The sequence below is a fragment of the Nycticebus coucang genome, chromosome 19 (genome assembly GCF_027406575.1).
Source record: "Nycticebus coucang isolate mNycCou1 chromosome 19, mNycCou1.pri, whole genome shotgun sequence".
Taxonomy (NCBI): Eukaryota; Metazoa; Chordata; class Mammalia; order Primates; family Lorisidae; genus Nycticebus; species Nycticebus coucang.
Window position 1 is genome coordinate 45901884 of NC_069798.1, and position 16660 is coordinate 45918543.

Genomic DNA, 16660 nt, shown 5'->3' on the forward strand with positions numbered 1-16660 from the left:
TCAATAAGACCCGTTCATAAGAAGTTTGATGCTACAGGGACAAAGCTTATGCTGTAATATTCAGTGAAAAAGCTGGAAGGATGACTCAACCAAAATGCTGAATGATTATCAACAGGCTATAGTATTATGGGGATACTTCCTTTCATTCTTGCCTATTTTCCTATGAGCCATTCATATCTTTTTAACAGATCAGTGGTCCTCCCTACCCCCACGTGTGGCAGCCAGACCAGAAACAGCACCTGGGAACTGGGAGAAAAGCAAATGACTGGACCCCATCTCAAACCCTCTGAATCAGAAACTTGGGGTGAGGTACAGCAACCTGTGCTCTAACAAGCTTCACGGGCAACTCTTATGTACCCTCAGGTTTGAGAAACAGTGTAATAGATTAAGTGTTTTTCTTTTTGTTTTTACCTGTTTGGTTAAAAATGCCATCAGCTTTATGGACCATTTCCCAATTCATATAAGAATACTGAAACTTGCTTTTATTGAATTCTTCTAAAAGTTCTCCAGAAAAATGCAACTCTGAAGACAGGAGATTTTGCCTGGATAATCAACAAACTCTTATGAACAGAGACTCAATTTACTCCTGTACTTAATAAAGGAAGAGGGAAAGAGAGTGAACTGGGCAAGGTCCAGGCAGGTTCCTGGTTCCCCAGCTTCAAAATCATCTGAAAGACCAACCATGGTGACTGTGTCCACCTGACAGGCCTCAGGCTCTGCGGGGAAACCTGACGCCATCTTGGCAGCTCACTGCCTCCACTAAATTCCTTCTCAGTAAAGCAAAAGGGTGCCCTGAGCTGGCAGGAGGGCCTGCTCCCACCACACTGGAACCCCGACAATAATGAAGACCCTGGTTCCCGAGAGATCAAAGCAGGGACAGGAAGGCTATTTGGTTCTCCTCTATTAGAATTAAATCTTTACAGGGGAATGAGAAAAAGAAATGGCATTCTGATCACAAAACATGATTAGTCATAGCAAGATCTAATTTTTAGGGACTCTCTAGCCTGACATTTGTTTTCTGGGTTTTTTTTTTATTAAATCATAGCTGTGTACATTGATATGATCATGGGGCATCATTCACTAGCTTTACAGACCGTTTACCAAGTTTCACATATACCCTTGTAAGATGCACCGCTGGTGTAATCCCACCAATCCCCTTCCCTCTACCCACCTCCCCCCTCCCTCCCCTCCCTTTCCCCCTTCCCCCTATTCTTAGGTTGTAACTGGGTTATAGCTTTCATGTGCAAACCCTAAATTAGTTTCATAGTAGGGCTGAGTACACTGGGTACTTTTTCTTCCATTCTTGAGATACTTTACTAAGAAGAATATGTTCCAGCTCCATCCATGTAAACATGAAAGAGGTAAAGTCTCCATCTTTCCTGACATTTGTATTAACTGCTCTGAGCCTACTGAGGCCCTAGCCTAGGGGTGATGATACAGATAGGACCCAGGCCAACAATTTCCTGCCATCACAGAGAACTGTTTTCTGAGAAGCTTCATGTCATCACGTATAGTTTGGCTGTACTTTCTTCCTAAAAAGGTAAAATGTCCAAATTTTGGAGAAGAATATTCTACCCAGCTTCCTCAGTACCCAGAAAATTGGCCTCTGGATTCAGCAGGCCCTTCAAAGCACATAATGGTCTGGGGGGACACTGATCTTCCAATGTCAACAAGGAAGGGGATACAGTAGAGGCAGGGAGGGGAAAGACTGTCACAGCATTTGGCAACTTCAAGGGCTACGTGACTGTGAGGATATTCTACCCAATACCTGGGACCAAAAGGACATAGCCAGGTCAAGATCTATGGTTTTAGAGGCACCTTGGCAATTCGTTTGCTCCACAGTGGACATCAGGCTCTCAGGGAGAGGCGTGACACTGTCCACATGAGCTGCTTCCAAGGATCAGTCATGCCAGGCTTACCACCCAGCACACTTGTTGCCAGTGGAAGGAATTCCAGCCAGGAAGGCCAGAGCATCTGGAAGGCTTTACCTCCATGATGGGACTGGATGCCAGGACCTTCTCTTCGATGTTGGTTTCACTGGCTGAGCCACCAACAGTGGCAAAATAACGCATGGCATACTTGGCTGACACCGTCTTCCCGGCTCCAGACTCCCCACTGACTATGATGGACTGGTTCTTTTCATCTCTGGAAGGGAAAATACTCTAGTCAGTCATTGGCCATGGGAAGCCACTGCTGCCATCCAGGGACTCTGTTTGACAAGGGCCTGAGCCCTGCCTCACACACTGGCATAAGATCTGAGAGCAGGGAAGAAGAAAGCAGCTCTAAGAAGAACTTACAAAACAGCCATACCCCTGTGTAATGGCCCAGAGAGATGCAGCCACCTGGTCACTCTCCAGAGTTCTCTCTGGGTGCACTGGCCCTGGTCTACTCCCTCACACACCTTCTAAGAATCACCACACATGAACTTTCAGTTGTGATTCCAATCTCTATTTCTCAAGCATGCCCACCCATCTTGTGCCACTTTATATATTCTTTATTCAAGAACAAGATTTTCTCCTCTTACATTTGAACCTAGCCTAGCTTGTCAACAGATACGGTTTTGAATATTTTTCATAAGATATATCACAAAAGGAATGCTGTTCACCACAGCAGGCTGACCTTGTCTCAAATTTCTTAGAAAATGGATAAAACAGCTATGACTCTCAATAAGAGGTATCTGAATCAGATTGAATGGAAGGCAGAAAGAAGATACTCTGTATCAGTTAAAAACCACATCTATGTTCATCCCTTTAAAACAGATAGTAGAAGACAGACAAGTAATGGAAGGAGAAGCTCATTTAGGTCTCCAAGGGAGATGGAGTTTCAAAGTAAGGAGTGAGGATAAGTGTTTGGGCGATAGCTATGCTCAACCAGTTCACAGACTTACTGCCAAGAGGGCAGGTACTCAATTTTTAATCCTCAATGCCTGTAACAGTACCTGGCACAAAGTATAGACTCAACACAAGGTCTAAATTAAATTGTGAACTTGCCACTGTGCACTTACATTGGCAGCACTGTACAAACAAGTTGGTAAGGTTTCATAACCTTGGTGTACCAGTGTCTCATGGTTGTGTTCATGTTGATGTGGCAGTGTCTTGCTGAGTGGCATTCATTATCGTTGTTGCCTATGTCTGTGTTCTGTCATGAGAATGTCAAAGCTTGAATCAGAGCAACCAATAAACATTTGTAAGTTTCTTGTTAAACTTTGGCAAGAGTGGAAGTGAAATCAGGGACATGTTAGTCTAAGTTTATGAGGATAGCACCATGAAGAAAACAGCAGTGTACAAATAGATTAAATGTTTTCCTGAGGAGGGAGAAAGCATCACTGATGAAGAGAGGTCAGGGTGGCCAGTAGCTTGCAGAACTGATGAAGACATAGCAAAAATTCGACTTGTGGGACAAAGTCATTGGCTTACTTTGAGAAGCACAGCAGACCAAGTAAACATTAATAGAAAAAGAGTTAGGAAAATCTTGGCCAACAACTCATGGCTCTTGCATCATGACAATGCACCAGCTCACACAGCACTGTCTATTAGGGAGTTTTTAGCCAGTAAACCAATTGTACTGGAATACCCTCCCTACTCATCTGATCTGGCTCCTAGTGACTTTTTTCTTTATCCAAAGATAAAGGAAATATTGAAAGAAAAACATTTTGATGACATTTAGGATGTCAAGGGTAATATGACAACCAATTTGATGACCATTCCAGAAAAAGAGTTCCAAAACAGGCACAAGCACTGGTGCATAGCTTCCCAACTGGAGTACTTCAAAGATGACTGTAGTGATATTCAGCAATGAGGTAAGTAGCACTTTTCTTAGGGTGAGTTCATGAACTTAATTGCCATATCTGTTATATATTGTTGGGACACCAGTAACTTAGGGCTCAACTATTCTAACCCCCTTCTTTTCCAAATGAAGGCAGTCTTATAACTGCCAAGGCAGTCTCAGCCCCAGTGGCTTCCTAGACAGAGTGGGGTGGAGAACAGAGGAGCTACCATGGACAGCCCACCCACCTTCCTGATTATCAACACAGGTAGGCTGTAGCCCATCAGCATGGGTGAATGAATGACAGACTCTCTTCTGGGCTGGGCCTACAGCCAAGAATCTGGAAAAGTGGTGTGATAGAAGGAATCTCTCCCATTAGAGGTACACCAAGAGAGAAAAGAACCAGGCTGGAGTTGGGTGGGAGGACTGGGGAGAGAGTTGTGTGGTAGCTGGGATGAAGAAAGCTTCACCACCAGCTGTTCCTCAAGGTCAGCAAGGAGCTATGTGACCTTAGCTTTAGTCAGCTATGGGGAGGACACTGAGCGGACAGAGGTGGCTAGTAGACACTGTTAAGATGAAGCTGAAAGAACATCTCTTTTAAATAAGCAATACAATGAATTACTTCAAGATTTATATAGCATCCTACCTAGAATTGGGGATGGAATTACAGAGGCTTTCTGAGAGCCCTCACAGTTCTAGGATATTACTGTTGTCAGAGCACCTGTTTCTTCTCTCCTGGCTCCTCTGAAATCTCTGCATTGAAAGGCGGCCTCTGCGGAAGACCGTGGGTGCTTATGTTTCCAATTCTCATTTATCTTTTATTTAATGTTATACTATATCTATTGGACCTACAGGATAATGGGTTCCACCTCTACTTTCAAAGTCTTAATTTTCAAGTCCTTAGAGAACTGCTCCAAAGCACAGTCACCAGGCACATATGAGCACAAAAAGCTGGGGGCGGGGGGAGCACTGCCAGGCTCCCGTGGCAACACAGCACACACAGGGAACTGCCCTGAGGGCCCACCTGGCAAGACAAGGCACAAACCAGCAACACTTGTCACTTTCCACTCATATAGTCAAGACACAATCACCCTGCACATTGTTGGGAAATGACTCATACAACAGGTAGAAAATTCTGAGGAACAAGCAGAAGGGGAAGGGATCACACATCAAGAAGAGGAGCTAGGTTATGTGACAAATGTCCAGAATTCAAAAGGAGAAACAAACACCCAGAGGGACATGAAGGTGAATTTGGGGGTTCAAATAAAAATGTACATATGTGGCCAAGAAGTTACCAGGGATCATAAATAACCCCAAGTTTTACAAAGCTGGTCTTTACATTTGAGGTTCCTTGAAGGAACAAGAAATGATCATTAGCACTAACTGCCTAATTTGGACATTAGATCCGATGCTGACATGTACACTAACGTCAGACTGAGTCTCCTATTAGACCAGCAAGTACCTTTAACAACTCCCCTAATTTAGACTGATGTGAAATATTTGGAAAAACTGACAAATTTTACTTAGCTCCACTGGACTTCTCACCTGGTCCTGCCCACGTCCCTCCCTCCCCAGCCTGCGCCGGGCCACGAGTACACTGGGTCTGGGCACCCTGTTCTCTAGCAGCAGTAAGGGGCAACACCACTCTCACCTTCTTCTGCATGTGCAGGCTGTCCTCCCAGCTCAGTAGAGAACTGGAGTCCAGAATAAGGACTGTGAAGACTCACATGTGAACCTCACTTGCACCACTGATCAGCCAAGGGACTTCTGACATGTAGTTCCCTCATTTGACCCCTCAGATTAATCTCAGGTCAGCCTCCTCTTAGGACTTTGATCCCCAAAGCCCAAGCTCTTCTAAGTGGTCACCTTGATTTAGGTACCTCAGTCTCTAATTCATTCTAACACTCCTGACAGGTTTTTGTTTTGTTTTTGGAGACAGAGTCTCAGTCTGTCGCCCTGGATAGAGTGCCATGGTGCTATAGCTCACAGGAATCTCAAACTCCTGGCCTCAAATGATCCTCCTGCCTCAGCTTTCTGAATAGCTTGTACTAAAGGCTCCTACCACAGTGCCTGCTTAGTTTTTTATTTTTAGCTGACATGGGGTCTTAGTTGACAGGCTGGTCTTGAACTCATGAGCTCAAGCAATCCATTCACCACAGCCTCCCAGACTACTAGGCTTACAGGCATAAGCCACAGCGCCCAGCCTGCCAGGTTAAGTTTTTAAAGCACATCTCTAATCATGTTTTTCCCACTCAAAAAAGTTAAATAGCTGCTCATCACTTATCAAGTCAAACTCCTTAGTTGAGCATGTGAGGCGCTCTACAATTCATACCCCTACCAGGAAAACCCTTCAACAAGCACAGGGCCAACTATGGTTATATGAAAAGGACACTGAGTTTTCAGTCTCAGGACCTGCCCCAAGTCCTGGTTTTGCATCAACAGATTCTTGTAAGCCACTTACCCACACTGCAGAGGACACCCCCTAACTCACATACTTGCTGCAAGGTTACATGAGACAATCTCCACACTTCTTCTAAGATGATGGTATTTTGATTTAGCCAAACAGGACTGCTTAGCAGTCTTTGAAGACAATTTCTCATATCCCCTTTATATAAAGTCACCTTCAATATATACCTTTCTACTGAAGTCCTGCCCTTGTCCATACCAGGACAGTCCCGACTCCGTGCCTAGGCATCCCAGAAGGATTATTTCTCCATCCAAGTGTTATATTACTTACTTTGTACCAGTTTTAAGACATTATTACATTTCATCTTATATCAAGGTACCAGGCATTAAGAGCTAAGTGATCTAAGGGGATTATCAACTGAGCTAGAGCTAGGCCACTGCAAAGCAGGAGAGAATAAAGAAAGAGGCTTGAACATTGTCAACAAGGAGAAGAGAGCCATGCATGAAGCAGGAGCCAGGTGCTCGGCCCCCAGGGCTTCAACAGTGGAGCAAGTTCAACAGGTGCCTCTTCTCTCAGGCCATCTACCTTTGTAGCTCTAAAGTAAAGTGCTATGTCTTGGGCTTTCCAAGTAATCTTGTTTGTCTCTGACACTTGATTCCCTGACAAAAATTCTAACAGGAAGCATAGTTGGGGAAAGATTTATTTTCAATTTTCAAAATTTGGGTATTTAGGAGAACTAATTGTGGAAGAAGCATTTATAAGCAAAGAATTCTACTTGATGTCCTTCAAAAATATAACCTATGTGTGGCTCCATCCACTCAGCCCAGTCCCTTTGCTGGCAACTTTAAAAAAATTTTTTTCTTGAGTTTCTTTTTTTTATTATTTGAGATTCTGGAATTAGGTTATATGGATTGCATTTGTTAGATAAATTCCCTCTTATAGTTGTGTCCTGCCCCGAGACATTTAATTTTCCTTTTTCCACTATAAACTTCATTTTTATTTTTTATGATTGTTACAAGTTAATCTGAGGGTACAAAGAATTAGGTTAAATGTTTGCATTTGTTAGGTAAAGTCTCTCTTATAATTGTGCACCACTCCCAAGAAGTGTGCCACACACCCTAACATTGTGCCCATTAGGTGGGAACACACCCATCTCCCTCCCTCCTCTTCTTTCTCCACCTCCTTATTCCCCCCACCCACCCATTCCCCCTTGAATTGAGTTCTTCTCTTATGTGGGTGTGTATTAGATCACCTACTGCCTTCGTATTAGTATTGAGTACATTGGATTCCTGCTTCTCCATTCTTACGATACTTTACTAAGAAGAATATGTTTCTACTCCACCCAGTGTAAATATAAAACATGTACAGTCTCCATCTTTTTAGTGGATGAATGGTATTCCATGGTATACATATATCACAGCTTGTTAATAATACATTCCTGGGTTGATGGGCATTTAGGTTGTTTCCATACCTTGGTGATTGCAAATTGAGCTGCAATAAACAGTCTAGTGCAAATGTCTTTATGATAAAGTGTTGTTTTTTTTTTCTTCTGGGTAGATGCCTAGTAATGGGATTGCAGGATCAAATGGGAGGTCTAAGTTGAGGATTCTCCACACTTCCTTCCAGGAAGTCTGTATTAGTTTGCAGTCCCACCAGCATGTGAAAGTGTTCCCTTCTCTCCGCATCCATGCCAGCAACTGCAGCTTTGGGACTTTGTGATGTGGGCTATTCTCATTGGGGTTAGGTGATATCTCAGGGTGGTTATGATTTGCATTTCTCTGATTAATCTGCTTTTCAATAAATCTTTCTCTCCTGAGACCAGTGAAATTCCCCTTAGAGAAAGTAAACCATAGCCCAAACATTTAGTATTCAGCCAAGATTCAGGTCCAGGCTGTGTCTTTAGAAGTCACACACTACAAACAGGAAAAGGTCCTCAAGGGCCTCAGACAAGAGTACAGGATCCTGCCATGAAGAATTCAGTCACTCTGCAGCTTCCAGGCCTAACACCTGACAACTGACACACCTCTGACCATCCAGACCCCTTTCTATGACACCTCAGAGGATACTGCTGCCAAATCACCCAACTTATACAAGTTCCAACAAATCACTGCAGGGCTTTAAGCCCATGAGCAAGATCCATCTCTCTGCTTCCCACTTTTGGGTGGTGCCACCTGATAAAGTAGTGATGCAGGTGGCTGTCTAGAGCCCTGAGGTCATTCCATGCTAGGAGAGCCCTGCTGATCAGCCAAAAGAGACATCTGCTCCAGAGAGCTTTGAGAAATCTGTCCAAGTATTGCCTTGTTTGGGCTTCGATGGAGAGTAACTTGTCACCTGAGGTCTCCCACTCAGCAATATGTATAAGAAGCCACAGGGAGACACTGCACAGATAACTTCAGACCCAAGAAAGGAGGCTCCTTAAAGCCCTCGGTGTTTCACACCCACATCAGCAGCTCAGCTGTGGCCAGTGAGGCTGGAGGGTCCAACCACAGACTCCTGCAACCCTGTGGGTCCTTCTACCCTCATATACTGTTATAACAGACACAGGCCATTCACACACTATTCGCTAAGCTGAGCTCAATGAGGGCAGGCATCTGCTTTAACCTTGACACCCCAGGGCCCCTGGCACACAGGCCTATCCCTCCTCCCCACCTCCAGTGCCTCCTCAACAAAAGTTGTACCAGCCTCCACCTAGAAACCACTGTGGGTTCCCCCATCTCCTTCAAGCCTTGCATCAGCATGTTCTATGGACTGGACCGCCTAGAAGCCACTGTTGGTCTCCCCTCTCCCTTTCTCAAGCCCCACTTCAGCACGTCCCAGGGACCAGACCTCCTAGAAGCCACTGTGTGTTCCCTCCTCTTCCCTCAAGCCCCATTTCAGCACGTTCTGTGGACTGGACCTCCTAGAAGCCACTGTGGGTTTCCCCTCTCCCTCAGCCCCACATCAGCATGTTCTATGGACTGGACCTCCTAGAAGCCACTGTGGGTTCCCCCTCTCCCTCAGCCCCACATCAGCATGTTCTATGGACTGGACTTCCTAGAAGCCACTGTGGGTTCCCCCTCTCCCTCAGCCCCACTCCAGCACATCCTGGACCTCCAGGATGTAGTCTGCTGCCTTCTTAGGCCATTATGTCCAAGACTTCATCAAGGCTGACACGCATCACAGCAGCTTTCTAACCTGTCCTTTCTTGCTTTAATACATCTTCACGCGACTTGCTGAAAATGAACGCCGGCCCTTACCTCTCCACTCACTGTGATCGAGGCCCTGGGGGCTGAGCACCTGCCTCCATCTTTATGACTACATTCAAACTTCTTCATTTTCTGCTTTGCAGTGGCCTGAGCAACTCCAGTCAAAGTGACACTCTCCTTTCTTTGCTCTCACAGCTCTTAATGTGTGGTACTCAATCATAATTCTGCCTTATGGCAGTTCATGTATAACTGCTTTTTAACGTAATTAACCACCTGTTTACATCATGCTCAAATGGTGTGTAAAACTCTCAGCCATGTAATCCCTTAATTAGGATTCGGAAGATCACTGGGGCCCATATTCCCATTAGAGGAGAGAACACTGAAGTTTGGAAAGGCCCAGTGAGAGGCCAAGTGATGGGCCCAGAATACCCCAGCCAGTGAGAAACCAAGCCCAAACTTGGCCACAGGATCCAAGTCGTTGCATGATTTTCTAGCAGGTTATGTGGCAAATTTTGTATTATCACCATACTCTTCCTTATAATAAGGCAGTCATAAATGAATTCCCTGTAACAATTCTACCCTCAAGGAAATATGTGATATGAATTAGGGATTCTCAGCACTGGGTGGCTTAACATCACCCCCTTAGCACAAACACTACTCCTTCAGAAGCCCTTCCCTGGCCATCACAGCACTCATGATACAATTTACTAGTATTTCACTCATCTACTTAGCATTCCTCTGACTTTGTTCTTCCTACTGGAACCTAAGTCCCATGATGGCAAACCTTAGAGGCCAAGGTTTGGACATACTCTGAGGAGAGCCCTCAGTAAAGGCCGTCACCTGCAGTGGTACACACTGAGCCCAGTGTCTGGGATCCCTAGAGTTGTGCAACCTAGTACCCGCAAAACCAAACTCAGTGGTCGCTGTCCTGCTCACCTATTGGTGGGGGTGAGGGGGGAGGCTGAGACTCAGATAGATACAACTCTACTTCCCTGAACTGGAAACTCCCTGAGACAGGATGAAGAGGTGGGGAGGGGGAGCCTGGCTTGTCAAGGCACAGTGGGAAGATGTTCTATCTTTGGTCATCATAAAGGCTCTCTACCATTTCCTCCTGTAGTGACAAATCTGAAAATTTGAGTGTATCAGCAGAACATATTCTGTTCACTAATGGGATAATCAATCTACTGTTTCTTGCCTGTCTATGTCTACCTACAGTCTAATGATATTGTCAGCACCCCTGAAACACAAATTGTCTACCATTAAACAAAAAAAAGGACTATCCTAGAGAATGGAATACAAAGAATTTTAATTAAGAATTCCTGTTCAACAAAGGTATTTGCATCAATACTGTGACCAATATTGATACTTAGGAGATAGGCTAGGAAAATACAGCAACAGTGAAATCATGGAAACAATGCTGACAGAAAAATGATAATACTATGCATGGTATGATACTATTTTTATAAGTTCAAACACAAATACAAAACTGTATAAATGCAAAATGACATAGAAACCTCTTACAGTAAGGGGAGCTGGACTGTTAGGTGAGGTCAGGTGGAGAGAAGAATCAAATTAAGGGAAATGAAATAAGGCTCCATGGGAGAGAAGCAAGCATGGGGTGAGGGGTGGGTTAGGTTGAAAGGAAAAGTCCACCAAGAGGGGATACAGAAGATTACAGTGACACAGATTTGGGCTTGAAACAGAACTGCACAAAAGGGCTTCCTCCCAAGGTTGGAAGCACCATAAAGTATTTCTGCTGTGAAACGGGCCTGAAAGCTCCAAGTAGTAGCTTCTCTGAATCCTTCCTATAAACAGCCAGGCCCTAAAGCAGAAACGAGTTGGGTCCTGTGTGAGGGGCCCTCCAGGTCCAAGGGCTAAGCCAGCCCTGGGTTCCAGGTGTAAGGCTGGCAGACAGGCCTCCCTAAGCACCTCTGCCGCCAGGCACTGACCTCCTCCACTGCCACGTCCTCCCCGCCTGGGCAGGGCTATGTTCAGACACAGCCCAGAACTCAAGCTATTCAGGAAGGCCCTCATAAATATTCACTGGAAACTGCTTAATTGATGTTTAGCAGGCAGAGTCCAAGATGAAACGGAACCTTCTGATAGTGTAACAGGTAAGTACTTAATGCATTTAGTACCCTAATACCGTTTTCCCACTTCAGTTTCACAGTGGCCCTTAGAACGCTAAGTTCTATCTATAAACCCCCTAGGTATAATGTGATGTAGGTAATAGCAAAATTAACCTGTGCCCTCCCACTTACTTGTTGTTCCCAAGAGGGGCTGTCTCCATCTCAGATGAGAAAGCTTCACAGAAAGAACTCAGGGAGCACCACCCAGCTCACACTTCATTGGCAGATAAGCCTGGGGCAGAGTGAGACCAAGTCCTGGCTAGGGAGCTCTTCAGTGTGAGTGGAAACACGCCAGTTTCCCTGCTCTTAAAATAAGGGGCTGGAAGATGATCCCTAAGTTCCCCTACTGCTGCTATACTCTGTACCTCAGGCCCAGTGGAGTTGTGTGATACGTTCCACATCATCTGCAGTTATTTACTAATGTCCAAATACACCCTGGGACTCAAACTTGTGGGTTCAGGTCAGAGTGAGGAGATACAAATGCTTGACAGACTTGTTCTAATGTTGTCACTGGCCGGGGTGAACTATAACATACACATACAAAACATATAGCCTGTCAAGCCAAATGATCACTTTTCAAACTTACTATCCCATTTGCTCCTGGGAGCTCTTGTGCAGTGAAGGAATGCATTTGAGTACATTCCTGTAAGGTGACCTTCCCTGGGCCAGGAGTCTGGCTAGTCTTTGAAGCCAGGAGCATCTGAGTAACTCAGTCTAAGACCTGTCCTATTTATACCGAACTGTCTCTTGGCATGCTGCAAGGAAGATACAAAGTCTTTTATTATTTTTTTATAGATACTGCTTCATTCATCTTTTTAAATTTAGAGCAGTATTTGCAACCTTTTTTTATCTCATGGCACACTTGAACCTATAATTAAACTTCTGTGGCACTTAAACTACATTGATTAAAAAAAGAGTGAAAAGTATATATTATTGTGCTTTAAACTTATTTTAATTAAAATATTAATCTTCAAAAATTTTTCATGGTACACCTAAGAATTTCTATGTGACACATCAGGTGAAAATCACTTACTTAGAGCATCCTCTAAGGTCAATTTCAGCATCCATCTCACGTTTCCAGGCTGACTCTAGGGAGATTCATCTTTACCATGATTATAACCACCACCCATAAGTTGTCCACACTTACTTATCTCCCCAACCCAGGGCCTCCCCCTAAGAGCCAAGCACACATGCCTGACTGCCCACTGGACAACTATACGTGGAGGTCACACCCCAAACCCCTATGTCTGTAACAGAGTCCAGCTCCCCCCCCCCCATCTGCTCCTCCTGCAGCCTCCCCAAGAGATGGCTCAGTGACTTCACAGCAATGATGGGGGAACGTGGGAACTGCTCTTGACTCCTTTCTGACTCCACTAGGCCAAGCAAACTGTTCTCCTTTGATGTTCTCCTTTGGCTCCTTCTGAGCCCAACCACAGAACTGGTTTTCCTTTGCCAATCTTATCCCCTGCTTAATCTGCCCCCACTCACTGCACTGGAAAGGTAATGGTAAACACTTATCTGAGTATGCCCAGGCCCTGCTCATCACCCTTGCAGGAGACCCTGTGGCCTGAAGGATATAGTCAACCTCTCTAGCAGTCCAGGTCCTTCATGAGCTATCCCCAGAGACCGTGCCGGGCAGAGGTGCCAGACTGTGCAAAGGGTGGGACAGCACAAGGAATGTTCCCAAAGAGCGCAAAGTTTAGGGCACTCAGCAGGCAAGTCATGGTCTCTGAAAACACAACTGCAAGAACCACCATCTGCTCACCAGAGTGGTCTTGACCCTGGTCACACCAGTAGAGTTTATGAAACTACTCCTGCTAGATCCCACACAAGACAACTGGATCACAATCTCTGGGGGTGGAGCCCAGGTGTTTGTTGCCATTCCAATGTGCTAGAACATAAATTTTGCCAGGGGTAAGATCCACTGCTGGAGACTCAACAGCTTTACCAAATGGGTGACTACACTTGTGTGTTCAGGTACTTGGCAGTTAGAATACCTTGTCACTCGTTTGTGGTCAACATTAGCAGAACACAATATAACACTGAACTTAAAGATTAGACTTAAGTATCTTTAATTTGTAAACACATTAACTGTTCTTCCTGGCTGCAGACAACAGGAGCTTTTAGATGTAATTCTAAGCTCCAGCTAACAGTTTATGATAAATTACCTAGAAATCAAAGCAGAGTTTCCCTATTAACTGGATTTCTGTTATTAACACACACAGTTGAAATAACAGTATAGACTGGCCAGCATTGGATGTTAGAGACACACAGATGCACATGCAAATCTCATCTATGCCCTGGCCCAATTTGAGGGTCATCTTGGGAACCCCCCAGATGGCCACTGCCCAGCATCTGGATGCCTCTCTGGTGGTTGCTACTTCCTCCCCTGGAGATCACTGGGTGCAAAGCTAAACGATGTGTCAAAAGCCATGCTGCAAGAGCCCCAACTGAGTAACAAAGCCCAGCATTCTTTCTTCCTTCCACACGAGAGCCCTTCAAACACATCATGCAGCTGACCACAGGAAATGGTGCTTTCTGAAACTATCTGCTTCAGACAGTAGGTGTTCAAGCAAAGACATAATCGACCCCATGGCTTGGCAGATAATTCATGTAACTGTAGAAGTCACAGCAAGCACACAGCGACTGTCAGCTGTATTTATCAAAGTGCTATTTTAGATCATGAGTCTCTTTAGCACTATGTCCCCAGGTCTGTGGATCCTGGGCTACAAATGAATTATATGAGGAAGGTCTCAAAACACATCTGAGTCCTCAAAGAAAAGACTCGCTTTAATGGGCTGGAAAGGACCTGGTAATGGAAAGCAAATCATTCATTAGGCTGGCAGGAAAACTTGCCGACCTCAGAAACATCTCTAACAACACTAAAATTGAAAAATATTCTCTCTCCTCTCACAGCTTCTGAGACAATCTTGTATTGACAATATCTGGGAAAATCTGCCCTGCAGTTCTAAATGCACGACCTCCAGTCCTCACTACCTCAGGCCTCTGAGGGATCCCTCACACCTGCTCCCCGGCCCTAAGATTTTAAGATGACAAATGCAACCATTTGGAGGGTGAGAAACTATGTTCATGTCAAGTACCAAATGTCTACAACAGCAGCTCAGGCCAAAAAATAGCCTGCTTTAGAATCACAGATCCTTCCATCACCCAGGCAGAGAGAGAACTACTGAGAGTTTGGTCCTGATAGGCAGTTCTTCCTGGCTGCTCACCTTCCTGCCTTGTTATATAACAGGTATAAGGGGCCAAGAGTTAGCATGAAAGGGACATAGGTAACACAGATGACCCAAACTCACAAGCATGGGCATCAACTCCACCTTACTGCATTCCCACATGTGACAGCCCCACTTCCCTGGTGCTCACAACATGAGGCTCATCAGGTAACAGTCTATCTCGTACACTATAGGGACAATAACCCTGATGATGCAGCATCTTCCCTTGAGAGGGCTTTGAGGGGGCATTTCTACCTTGGGCAAGTTATTCACTTGTCTACTCAGTGCCCTGATTTGCAAAAGAAACCATCAGTCATCTCCCAACCTTCTCCTTGTGGTCCTGGCATTAGGGTGCCTGCAATTTGCTGATATTCATCTAGTGTAAAGTAGCACCCACCCATTACTTGCAGTGGAGAAAGTCCAGCCTGTCCTTAAAGGTCACCAGAGCTTTCTCTCAGCAAAGCCAGAGGTCTAACTCCCCCCTCATAAAACACAGCCTGTGCCAGCCAATATCCCACAGTGACCTGCCTGCTAGGGCCTTCCAGACTTTCCCAGTCCACAGGGTGTGTGCCACTGCCCCACGGAAGAACAACATCCACCATTCTCACTTCATCCTGGACACAGGTTTTGGTACTTCTCTCCATCTCATCTCTAAACATGAGAGGACATGTTTAGTGGAGGACATCAAGGAATTCAGTAGGGATCTGAGGTGACGTGACAGGAGGGGGCTACATCCCTGCTCTACTATTCTGGTGGGATGGGGAGCCCTGAAGGACCCCATGCTATATTACATGGAGAAATTTCTATCCTTATAAAATCAAAAGTCCATTTGTCCTACTTGAGTGCCTACAAACTCTCAGCACCAAAGGTGGCCAGGAGGCTAAGCTGCTTCGCCCATTAGGAAATTTTTTTCTGTTTTTTTTTTTTTTTTTTTTTTTTTTTCCGGAATATTAGCAGGTACACATTTTGTTTGCAAACTATGTTTTCGTACAGACTAAGCCAAAGTTATAAGCGTATCCTTCACCCAGATAGTGTACACTATATTCAATAGGTATGAATTTATCCCCTGTCTTCCACCCCCTCGTTTGATTTCCATTGAGATTACTTCTATATGCTTACTATAGTGTTGATCAATTAGTTCCAATTTGGCATTGAGTTCATGTGTCTATCTCTCCATTTTTGTGATGTTTCACTTAAAAGAATGGTTTCCAGGTCCATCCAGGTTGCCATAAAAGATACTAGCTCACCATTTCTTTATGGCTGAGTAGTATACCATAGTATGCATATACCACATTTTATTAATCCATTCCTGTATTGGTGGGTGCTTGGACTGCTTCCACATCTTTGTGATTATGAATTGTGCTGCTATAAACATTCAAGTGCAGGTGTCCTTTTTATAAAATGACTTTTTCCTTTAGGTATACACCTAGCAGTGGGAATGCTGGATCAAACTGTAGGTCAACTTGAAGTTCTATGAAGTAACTCCGTACAATTTTCCACTGAGGTCACACGAGTTTACAGTCCCACCAATTGTCCAGTCTACAAGACTTCCATTCTTTCCGCACCCACGCCAGCACATGATGTTTTGGGACTTTTTATTTTTGTTTTTTATCATAACTGTGTACATTACTGCATTTATGGGGTACAATGTGGTTTTATATACAATTTGGATTGTTTACATCAAACTGGTTAACATAGCCTTCATCTCACTTACTTGTGCTTAGACATTTATACTCTACTATATTTATACTCTGACATGTATATATATATATACATATATATGTGTATATATGACTTGCAATATATACATTAGGTGAGGTCCCACCAATTACCCTCCCTCTACCCATCTACCCCCTCCCCTCTCCTCACCCTCCTCTCCTTTCTGGGCTATAAGTGTGTTATATCTTTCATATGAAAATGTGGGTGATTATGATAGTATTGAGT

The 16660-nt window shown here is 44.6% G+C and overlaps 1 protein-coding gene across 2 annotated transcripts in view; it reads right to left on the minus strand.

The window, feature by feature from the left end:
- The window catches only part of MYO5B (myosin VB), a 341703-nt gene that overhangs the window by 141520 nt on the left and 183523 nt on the right, over nt 1-16660 (minus strand). For both annotated transcript variants that reach the window (XM_053571966.1, XM_053571965.1), the window contains exon 5: nt 1989-2145. In XM_053571966.1, coding sequence (XP_053427941.1) covers nt 1989-2145 — 157 coding nt within the window. The remainder of the gene's footprint in view (nt 1-1988; nt 2146-16660) is intronic.